The sequence below is a fragment of the Glycine max genome, chromosome 11 (assembly GCF_000004515.6).
Source record: "Glycine max cultivar Williams 82 chromosome 11, Glycine_max_v4.0, whole genome shotgun sequence".
Taxonomy (NCBI): Eukaryota; Viridiplantae; Streptophyta; class Magnoliopsida; order Fabales; family Fabaceae; genus Glycine; species Glycine max.
Genome location: NC_038247.2, coordinates 6,276,325 through 6,288,916, shown reverse-complemented (window position 1 = coordinate 6,288,916; position 12,592 = coordinate 6,276,325). Strand labels below are relative to the sequence as shown.

Sequence of the window (12,592 nt, the reverse complement as noted above, 5' to 3'; positions counted from 1 at the left end):
TGTTGTTGTTGAAAAATATGGTTATTGTTGTTATTGTTGTTGTCATCATCTTTTTTCTCATTCTCATGACTCATGTTATGCATTTGAATATGTAATGATGAACAATAATATTATCAAAATATATAAAATATTAAATAAAATTATATTAAAAATATATACAAAATATTAAATAAACTAAAAAAGTAAAAAATATATATTTATTAAATAATTAAATTAAAAAATTATTTACAATTTTTTTAAAAAATTATGTAAAACAAAAAAAATTAGAAGTCGTAACTAAATATGACTTCTAAATAAAAAGAATAAAAAACTAACTTTAAAGTCATAAAAACAAAAAAAAAAATCCTTTATAACTATAAAGTAAAAAAAATATGACAACTTAGAAATCATAAATTAAAAAAAAAATTAACTAAAGTAGTAAAAAATTTACAACTTCATTTAAAAAAATAGAAATCTTAACGGATGTTACAACTTTGGAATAGATGTGTTTCGGCTTAATGTTGTGTGTTTTCTATGCAAAAATTGTATTTGATAACCTGCTGCATTATATCTTTGTTAACTGATTAACCTGTTGCAAAATATACTCTGAATTGTTATTACTAGAAGAGAATCTTCCTTTTTACTTGAAAATAATTTCTGTTCAAGAGAGAAAGAATTAAAGAAAATAAACAAATCACATTCTTCTATCCCAGAGAGAGAGAGACAGAGGAGGATAACGTAGAAAATAAGACTGGGAGCAGCAAGATACAAGTTAAGGACAAATGCATTTGTATCTCCGTGTTTTGATTTTTGAAGAAGATTAGTCCATAATGATATAACCACACTTTGTGTTTATTATAATGATAAAAATCAAATGTCTGTTCCCATATTAAGGTATTACTACCAATACTTGAACACGTGAGTCCTACGAAGTTGGTTCTTCAATGATAATGAATATCATCAGTTTTGTATTTTAAAGATAAAATTGATGTCTTTAAAAGGACTACTTTGATGGTAAAAATGTTACATTGAAGGACCAATTAGATGTTATGCCTTTTGGGTAAGATCTAACAGACCTAGTGAAAAAATCTGTTGTCCTGCTACAAATTCAGATCCACCATGCTAAAATCGCCACACTTCAAAGTTATAATTAGAGTATACGATCTGGATGAAACTTTGTAACCCTTTTCCTTACGTTTGAAACACTCAATTTTTGCACTCCTAAACGCTTATTAAAAAGAAAATGCAACGTTCAAAACACACTGGCGGTAGATGTCTTCGGGAAAGTCATGCGTTTAGAATAAAGTAACAAATGAGTTCAAGATTAATAGATGATTACATTTGCAAATTTTCATTCACATCTTTATTTATAAAATCCTACAAAGCACAACCTAATTCTTTGAGTCATACCACTCACTGCCTTTGATCTTCTCCCTGATGCGAAATTTCTGAACCTTCCCAGTTGAATTAACAGGTAAATCTCCAAATACCACGGTACTAGGAACCATGTGAGTAGCCAAATGATCTTCACAGAACTTGATAATTTCTTCAACAGTGGCACTACATCCATCTTTCAATTTGACAATTGCACATAGAGATTCCACCAAGCATTCATCACATCTCCCAACAACAGCAGCTTTCAAAACCTTTGGATGATTCAACAACACTGCTTCCACCTCTAGTGAACTCACAACCTCTCCCTTAGAATATATGACATCCTTTGCTCTATCCTTCATAGTTATAGAACCATTTGGTTCTCTAACAGCAAGGTCTCCAGTCCTATACCATCCACCCCTAAAAGCCTTATCATTTGCTTGTGAATTCTTAAGGTACCCCAGCATCAAAGCATTCCCTTTGAACATGATTTCACCTATGGTTTTCCCATCATGAGGAGTACTTTCACCAGTTTCAGGATCCTTCACATCAACATCTTGCCTAAACTCCGAAACACCATAATTCAGCTTTGTGTGTTCGCCATCCGAATTGGGGTTCCATGGTCTTACAATCACAGGACCTAAAGTCTCTGTCATGCCATATCCAATGTTCACATCAAATCCAAGTTGTGACACCTTGTTAAGAACATGAAAAGGTGGTAACACACCAGCAACTGTGACATTCACCCTATGAGGCAGAGGCCTCTGGTCACTAGGTGATGCATTTGCAATCATGTCCAGAAGGGTAGGTGCACCACAAAACTGTGTCACCTTATAAAGATAAATTGCATCATATATGCCTTTTGCTGAGACATTCCTTAGGCAAATGTTGGTGCCACCAATAGCAGACATTGCCCAAGGGAAGCACCATCCATTGCAACGAAACATGTCAACTGTCCATAGGAACACTGGCAATTGTTTCATCTCAAAACGAGCAATTGCTGCTAGTGAATTGAGATAAGCACTTCTATGACTATAAACAACCCCTTTTGGAAGAATCCCCGTGGAGCCTGATGTGTAGTTCACTGATATGGGATTGCATTCATTGTTTGGTTTTAAAGCCTCAAAATCTTTTTTTCCAATTGCAATTAGTTCATTGTAGTTTAAGGTACCTGGTGGGATATTCTTCGCTAAGAAAGATTGTTCTTGGTCATAATTTGGTATTAGGACAATGATGGGTGGCTTGCATTTTCTGTGGGAGAGAATTTCACATGCTTTGAGAGCAGAATCAATTAATTGGTAATCCACAAACATGATTTTGCATGGCTCTAGTTGTTCCAAAAGTAGAGCCAATGTTGTTACATCCAATTGGGTATTGAGAGCAGAAAGAACACCCCCTGCCATAGGAACACCAAAATGAAGCTCGTACAGTGCTGGAATATTTGGTGCCAATGCTGTAACCTGTTTGTATTTATCAAAGAAAATCGAAGTCTGATGAGCATAACATTTTTTTTTGTTTGTATAAATGGTTAATTTCATGTTTAATCTGCTTCTAAACTAAAATAAGTACGAGTTCAAGTCGAAAATAAACCAATAAATTTGTAAGCTAATGTTAAACTGCAAAAGTATTTGACCGAATAAAGTCAAAATTCTTTAAATTTCAAGGATAAATTATTTCATGTGATGATGAGACTCCAGACTTAAATATCAATTCATTAGACAAAATGAATTTTAAAAATACATGTTGTTATCAAATGTTTATGTTTATAATATTTTGTACCGACAAAAGAATATGTTAGTAATATTCAAAGTGGGGAGGGACGGGGTACATAAGGTGGTGCTGTCATAAGGGATGGGAAACCAGTTATAATATAGAGACAATTAAAAAAATTGGCATTATAGAGATTAAAAATTGGAAACGTGTTACTGATGTCATTACACTCAGTCCATAAGGAATCAGCCATCATGCAGCCTCTAAGGGTTGTAATTTTTTTTCTTATATTTTATTAATTTTGTAAAAAGTTGAAAAATAAAATTATAGGTGGAGATTTAATTAGCTGTCTTTTATCTCCAATTTCAGGCAATTCACATTGAAGAAGAATGGTAGTTTGCATACGTTTTAATAAATTCTTACGATGTAAGAATGTATATATAGAGAAAAGAGAAAGGAATATAATTAAGATAGAATAAGTACTGTAATAAAAATGATTATAAAACATAAAAAATCATTTAAACCTCTTATTATTCTTCCAACCCTACCCTAGTAGGTAGTCTTTTTCTACAAATAGAGAGATATAATAATTTAAAAAACGAATGCAAATAGGTGAAAAATAAATAAAAAATAAAAAAAATTGAAGAGAGATTAAAAAGAATAAAAATAGATTAAAAAAATAATGCAATAAATCCCATCATTTTAAAAAATATTTGATCTTTTTTTCATCTTTTAACTACACCAAATTATTTTAAGTAAATTATGAAAAAAAAATTGAGTAAATTATTTTTGTCTAGACTCCCCTATAGGTTCGCTATTATTACATATGATGTCCTTCTATTTTTTTTTTATATATTACTTTGAGATTTTCTAAGGGAGTTGTTGTAACTCTTTGTACATCAAAGAGGAGAGTTGATATAAGGGATTTACGCCTAAGAATAGGATGGCAAGAAAATTCTTAAAAATTAACAAGTTTTCTGTACGATTCAACAACCGAAAAATATATCAGATGTAATAAAGATAAATCTAAGATTACGTGCAATTTACTCAATTATTTTCATACATTCTTTGTACTAATTTCTTGTTATCTATCAAAGAAGGAATAAATCCGTGTGAACAGGTTAATATCATTGTGAATCCTGACTAGATCGACAGGAAATTGTCATGTGCAATCTTACCTGTCATGTTACTGTATATGTTTTTTTATTACAACACAATGACATGTAAAAGACAAAAATGAAAGTACGCATATAGCACGTCCACTTACTAACTAAGGTTAGTTTGTCATTTTAATTTATTTTTCCCCTCATTGACTCAGTGCAAAGTGCATGCTTTACATGATTACATTATTTAAGGAGATAATGTATGGGCATCGCATATTAGTAGATGATCAGAAAGAAAAAGAAAAATATATAAATGTGATAAATTAATTAGATGATAAAAAACAAATAGTAAAAAAATATATTATACACAAAATATGACAATTCTGTCGAATAGATATTTTATTGGAAACATTTTTTTATCGCATTTTCACTTTGATTAATTATGTGGTCATGATTTAACAAATAATTATTTCATTTTCGTGAGTTGTCACGTACTAAATAGCTAGTTTCATGAATGTCGATGGGGGTATTTATACGATTAGGATGTAAATAAAATATTACTCCATTACTTATTTGCTTTAGATGCGGGGAGAACAAGTGTATCTTCATTTTTTACTGTATATTTCAAAATGTATATTTATAAAATAACATTTTTTTCAACAATATTTATTTTTTGCTTTTCAAAATACATAAAAATCAACAATTTTTAAATTTCTTTGAAAAAATAATTTTAAAATAAATAATCCGTAATACGAGCGGGTGGTGAGTTTGTCTTGCACAGTTATATTTTTCCAATGTTTTATAACATGCATTCACTAAAAAGATTATTGAATTTTTTTTTTTAAAATAAAATTATTAAATAGAGTAAATTTTTGTAATATAACTGTATGTAGAAGGTAAAGTGTACCTGTTTTGAATTCAATGAATACTTTTTTATTTTATTTTATCAGGAACGCAATTAAATATTTTAAAATTTATTCAAAACTATTATACACGTCAAACTTATGTAATGGGATAACATATAAAACATACATAGTTTTTTGGTATGAACAAGTACTAATGGGACAACACAAGGACGAAAGTTATATTTAATTTATTAGATGAGACCGGTTAAATAAATTATACAACACCATTCAATTTGGTTTAAAATTAAATTTTTATATATTATTTATCATAAGATTCTTCTTAACAAGTAACAACTTTTCTCAAAAAAAAAAAAAAGAAATTGATAAAAACTTCTCAATTTTCTTCTTCACTAGTTTCTCTCTCTCTGTCTCCTTATTTACAGGACTAAAAGTCGTATTATCTACCATCTTTACTAGTATTTTCATTGTACCTTCTTTAATTTAATTATGTGTTCAAATCACATTAACCAATATTCTCTCATTTTTTTCAATTAATATTACACCAATATCTTCTCATGTATAATCATTTCATATTCTATCTTTACTATTTTTTTTTATATCATTGCAATACATGTTTAATAAGGTTACTAAAATTTTATTATACAAGACAAACTAATGTAATATGACGAGATGTGCACAGACTAAAGTGTATTTGACGTTTTGGATTAAATAATTACTATTTTTGTATATATAGAAGTCAATAATATAAATACCTTATAATTCAATTTTTTAAACTGAACATTATAATTTAAAAATAAACGAAATAAATGTTTTAAAATGATTTATAAATTTTTATGACATAGGAAAAACTTATGCATATATGCATTATATGATGACATGTGAAGAGTTTAATACTATATATAGAGATACCTGACTTTTTAGATTAAATAGATACTATGCTGTAATATAAAACACGATAAATGTTTTGTAAAGTCTAATAATTTTTAATTGCAAAAAACAACCTCATTTATGGCGATGATGCGTACAGAAGAAAATATGGACTTTTTTTAATTAAACAAATACCATTTTATACAAAAAAAAAAACAATAATTCTATATAAGTTTAGTGAAATTTTCTTCCAATACAACCTTATGTGATATGATGGCATGTGTAAAGAGTAAAGTGTACATAACGTCTTTTTTAAAATTGAACAGAATACCATTTTTTTTTTTGTAAAACACTACTTATATAATATTTTTTACATATAAAACAAAACTTATGTTTTATAATTTAATATTTATTAAATAAAATAAACTTATGTAATGTAATGACATTGTTTAGTGATAACAAAATGGATCACATCGGCCTAAACTCATTCGTTGAAATGTATTCTAATGACATGACTCATGAGTAAAGAGTAAGTATACTTGACTTTTTTAAAAATGAACAAATACAGTTTTGTATAAAAATGTAATAACATTTTATAAAGTTTAATAAAGTTTTATCATGTAGAATAACACGTCCATTTAATATTACCAATTAAATCTTAACTTTTTATTTTGATATAAGGATTCTTATTTAATCTTTTTATCTCTCATAATAAAACACTCATGTCACATCTGATATGTCCCATATATATATATATATATATATATATATATATATATATATATAAAATAAAAATTCTAAAACACTAAGAAAACTTTTATAACTTAATAAACTTATGTAATGTAATGACATGAGGCTAAGGATAAAGTGTACTTAGAGTTATTTTATTGACCCAATATTATTTTATATAATGCAAATAAATGTTTTATAAAAAAATTAAATAAAAACCATTACATGTACAGTGCAGAGGGCAAAAGAAAACTGGGAAATGAGTGTATGTATGATCACGAGGTTATCGAACAATTTTATTCTTAAGAATTAAGCAAAGGATAGGCTTATTGGTTTTTTTATTTAATTATATTTTAAAATTATTGAAAATTTAATTATTTCATTGCGTTTTTAATAAGTCAAAATTTTGTTTTTATGCTTTGATATTTATAATTTAAATTTTGATAATTATGTTTTTTAATTAATTCTTATGAATATAAATAGAAGTACAAATAATTAACCTCGCCTTTAAACAGGTGTATTATTATTAGCATTTAGTTTATTTAAATAATGACTCATTTATCTTGAAGTAAAACATTCATATTTTAGAATGTGTTTAAATGAGACAGTAAACATTATAATGAATACATGCATTATATATAATACTTTATGGAATTCTGGTGTAACAAATTTTAGTTTTATTTTTATTTGTTGGAATAATTGCATCACACTTACTGTATAAGAAAACATTTCAGATAATTGCCTAGCAACACTCAAATGCCTTTGAAAAATAGGGTATTTCAAAGACTATATATAGGAGAAGACCATTGACTGTCCACGTTGACAATGTGCCTAGCTCATTGGCGTAAATTTGGGTATGGAAAAAAATGACAATGAAGCTAATTAAGTCTTAGAATAAGGACAGCGAAACATTAATTACAAAATTATATACAGAGTACAGACATGAACATAGCGTGTATATATGGTCGAGTTTTCCATGAAAACGCGTTTAAATAAATTCATGCAGTCCCAATTCCTTCTACAGAATAATTTCCTTTTTGAAGAAAATGGCCGAAATCCGAATACATTCCATACTATGCCCATTAAAATTATTTAAAAGTTACCTTAGAATTTTCAATTTAAATTAGTTTTTTTACACTAATTTCAAAAAACTCAAAACGATTTTTATTAAGTTCAATAACTTTATTCTAAATAATAAACTTAATCAGTAAAATTATTTGACAATATAGGAAAATCGTAACAACTTTTTAAACTGATTTTAAATTGTAGAAGTTAGATTAAAATTCTTAAGCAAGCTCGTGGTCTAAAATTCGATCTAAACATCCATGTATCTGAAAAAATAAAATGGGAGGAGGACGGGAAGAGTCCTCCTCACTTCGCTAACATTTTTTGAAAAAGTAATATTTCCCTAATATAGTGATAGAATATATGATAAGATATTTTATTAGTATTGTTAGCCTAACTAATCAGTTTGTATTTGATAAAATATATTATCATAATACTAATAGAATATCTTATCATATATTTTATCACACTCCCGCAGTTGAAGTGAGAGGTCAACAAACACGAACACTGAGATTGTCTCGAATTGGACCCAGGACCATCGCCACTAATTTTTTTTTCTCATAATTCTTGTGATATCCAGACGGCTTCCCACGTTGTTGTTGGTCTGAATGAGAGAAATTTGAGCCATAAATGGATTGTGAGGCAGCCAACATTGCTGATCTGGCTTCCTCAGGTGTGAGCATCGACTGAACCTGATAAAATGGAGGTTGATGATCACTCTGTTGAATTAACGTCGCTACACCTCGATATGCACTTGTGAGACCTGAAACAAGTTGAATGACGAGGTAGCTCTTCGACAGACATTCTCCATTTCAAGAGTGATGGAGATATGGTTCCTTATATTGGAAATCGCAAGAGACGAATGAAAAGAACTCTTATTTTCCGTCATGGCGGTGAGAAGAAGAAGAAATAAGAGATGGAGTGAAGGTAAGGTAAAGGAAGTGATTTGAGAGAGATAAGGTAAAAGAAGAGATTTGAGAGAGACAGCGAGCGAAAATGCTCACCGGGGTTTGAAAAGTTCAACCCATGTCACGTATTGGACATTTTCCATCTCAAGAATGATTGTGATATGATTCTAGATGTTGGAGACAGCAACAGCAGTGTGAAAGATAGAGTTTGAGTGAGACATGGTGATGGAGAAGAAAAAGAAAGGGGTTGAACGGTGTTAGGGCTTGTGTGCGAAAGCCAAAGGAAGGTGCTAAGGCTCTGACACCATCTTAGAATGAATAATGTGAGAGGCCTAACTCAACCCCAAAAGTTAGCTCAAGGGGTGAGGGTTATCCCTCACTTATATATTATAATGTGAGATTACTTTTAGTCGATGTGAGACTTGGATTATTTCCAACACACCCCCTCACGCCAAGCACTTCCTGGGCTCGGGGCGTGAACAACAAATGGTATGTGTTTGTCACTACAAAGCAATGACTAACGGAAGCGTGGTCCCAGGATCAAAACTGGGTCTGATACCATCTTAGGAAGTGAGTTTTTGGGCCTAACTCAACCCCAAAAGCTAGCTCATAGGGTGAGGGTTGCCTTCACCTTATAAATTCTATCTTGACACTATCTCTAGTCAATGTGGATTTGGGGGCTCTGATACCATCTTAGAATGCATAATGTGAGAAACCTAACTCAACCCCAAAAGTTAGCTCAAGGGATGATAGAAAGAATATTTTTCTCTCCCCTTTCGTTAAGCATCATTAGCTTATATAAAGGATTACAAGCTTAAAGATAAACTAAGAATAATGATAAAATATCTTATCTTATATTCTGATAATATATTATATCAAATACAAACTGATTAGCTAGGCTAAGAATACCGATAGAATATCTTATCATGTATTTTGATAATATATTCTATCAAATACAAACTAATTAGTTAGGCTAACAATACTAATAGAATATCTTATCATATATTCTATCACACCCCCACACTCGAAGCGAGAGGTCGATGAACACGAACACTAAGACTGTCTCAAACTGGACCCAGGACCACCGACACTAATTTTTTTTCTTCATAATTCTTGTGATATCCAAACGGCTTCCCACGTTGTTGTTGGTCTGAATGAGAGAAATTTGAGTCATAAATGGTTGTGAGACAGCCACCATTGTCGATCCGGCTTCCTCAAGTGTGAGCATCGACTGAGCTTGATAAAACGGAGGTTGATGATCACTCTGCTGAATTAACGTCCCTACACCTCGATATGCACTTGTGAGACCCAAAACAAGTTGAACGACGAGACAGCTCTTCGACAGACATTCTCCATTTCAAGAGTGATGGAGATATGGTTCCTTATATTGGAAACCACAAGAGACGAATGGAAAGAACTCTTATTGTTCGTCATGGCGGTGATAAGAAGAAGAAATAAGAGATGAAGGGAAGGTAAGGTAAGGGAAGTGATTTGAGAGAGATAAGGTAAAAGAAGAGATTTGAGAGAGACAACGAGAAAAAATGCTCACCGGGGTTTGAAAAGTTCAGCCTATGTCACGTATTGGACATTTTCCATCTTAAGAATGATTAGGACATAATTCTTGATGTTGGAGACAACAAGAGCAATGTGAAAGATAGAGTTTGAGTGAGACATGGTGATGGAGAAGAAAAAGAAAAGGGTTGAACGACGCTAGGGTCTGTGTGCGAAAGTCAAAGGAAGGCGCTAGGGCTCTGATACCATCTCAGAATGTGAATTTTGGGCCTAACTCAATCCCAAAAGTTAGCTCAAGGGATGAGGAAAATAATATTTTTCTCTCCCCTTTTGTTAAGCATCATTAGCTTATATAAATGATTACAAGCTTAAAGATAAACTAAGGATAATGATAGAATATCTTATCTCATATTATGATAATATATTCTATCAAATACAAACTGATTAGCTAGACTAAGAATACCGATAAAATATCTTATCATATATTTTGATAATATATTCTATCAATACAAACTGATTAGTTAGACTAACAATACTGATAAAATATCTTATGATATATTCTATCATATAGGTATATAATAGACTATTCTAGAAAACTAAGAAAATGGATAAAATTATAAAGATGAAATCATTGTTTTAATATATATATATATATATATAATGGGGAAAAAACTTGGAAGTTATGCCATGGTTCGTGAATAAAAATTGCAGAAAACATTTCTGCAAGATGGAACTTGATATTCTATATATTACCAATTTCTATCCCAAGCCCTAGTAGTCTAATACTATGCATAAAGAAAACTCTATGAAACTAGCAAGGCTGCGATCGTATTTTCAAATTTATATTCCATACGTGCAATTCGTTATGTATATATATGTGTGTGAGGTAAACATTGTAACGCATAAACTCAGGGACAAGGGTTTCATGATTATTATTATTTTTTTAATTTGTTCATGGTTTTCATGATATTTTAGTGCAGAGCCAGAGCAAAACATGCAATATATATATGTATATATATTAAATAACATGCAATATATGCAAGGAGATTAATTCAAAGGTAAATAAATAAACTTACCATATCGTTGTGAGAAATCCCTAAGTTAACCAAAGCCGAAGCAAGCTTTACGCATCTTTCATGGGTTTGTCTCCATGAAAATCTCACATTATGATGGTAGATGATGGAGATCTTATCACCGTAGTTAGTGGCTGCCCCTTCTAGGAAACTGATCGGTGACAATGGTACCAAGTCTTCACTCATCGTAACGTTAACGCGTTTCGTCAATGGATCTAAATATATTGGGTTTTCGTGAATTCCAGGTCAGAGTGTTTTTGCAAGAATGATATTTAATATTTATTATTACTTTTTTTGCCCTGTTCACTAAAGAAGCCTTTTGTTATTAATTAATTAAAGCAATTAAATCTAACGTGTCGAAAGCGTGAGACAATTCCAGATAAAGACGCAAATTAAAGTTTTATTAATGGAGAATTCATGCATCAGCACTTCTGATATCACAAATATTACTCGTCGCCTGCAAATTCATCTGCTCCATTAACTAACTTAATTCATCCGTATTATGTTCCTAATTTTAATTTTAATTAATTTTGTCTCATCATTGGCATCTGACGTATACCAGCTCCCTCTCGAAAGGCATATATTAATTAGAGGTAATCCCAGTTCATCAAAAGTGATTTGAATTAAATATAAACAAGTATTGGATTTGTTTTGGATTTGATTTTAATTTAAAGTTAATTCAATTAATTTTGTGATTAGATTTAGATTAATTATTGAATTTTCTAAATTTATTCATATATATGACTTTTAAAATTCATTTTAACTTTATAATTATAAAATCATTTGACACAATACAAAACTTAATACATCAATGAATAGGTTTCTGAATATTTATTGCTTTCAAACTCATGTGCACATGTACGAATGATATTGTTAGCTAGAAATAAAATTTCTTTAAAAATGACAAAGTGTCACACTGTCATGCATCTTAGGAAGAAGCCTAATATAGTAGTACATGGAAGAGCATATATATTGAATTACATGGGACCTATAATATCTACTTTACATTAATCTGATCCTGCGTGTGATAAATATATGTGGGTTGGTAATCAAATGAATATTATATATATATATATATAATACTTAAATTAAGAGACTACATGATTTTGGTAAAAAGTCTTAAAGGACGTATTGTTTTTTATAGAAATATATTTCTGGCTATATTAAAGTTACGTCTGCCTATTTTCCACCATGAAAGAAGAGTATTGAAAGAGAAAGGAAAGGGATAGAATTTTTTTTTGTTGTCATTGGAAAAGAAAATAAAAAATTGAAGAAGCAAACTTTATTATGGAGAAATAATAGAGTTTCTATTCATTTTATTGTGAAAAGTATGAATTATCAAGGTTCTTATTTGATGATCAAATATAAAAGTTTACATCTTTTACTCAAAACTTATTAATTAAAAC

General features: G+C 30.0%; 1 protein-coding gene across 1 annotated transcript; it reads right to left on the bottom strand.

Moving 5' to 3' along the window:
• Positions 1-1,254: 1,254 nt before the first annotated feature.
• On the bottom strand, positions 1,255-11,428 carry LOC100819291 (probable acyl-activating enzyme 1, peroxisomal). The gene is made up of 2 exons (XM_003538854.5): positions 11,190-11,428; positions 1,255-2,813 (listed from the first exon to the last, which is right to left on the bottom strand). Exons 1-2 carry the CDS (start codon positions 11,370-11,372, stop codon positions 1,371-1,373), a joined length of 1,626 nt encoding a protein of 541 aa, XP_003538902.1. The 5' UTR covers positions 11,373-11,428; the 3' UTR covers positions 1,255-1,370.
• Between the last annotated feature and the right edge of the window lie 1,164 nt (positions 11,429-12,592).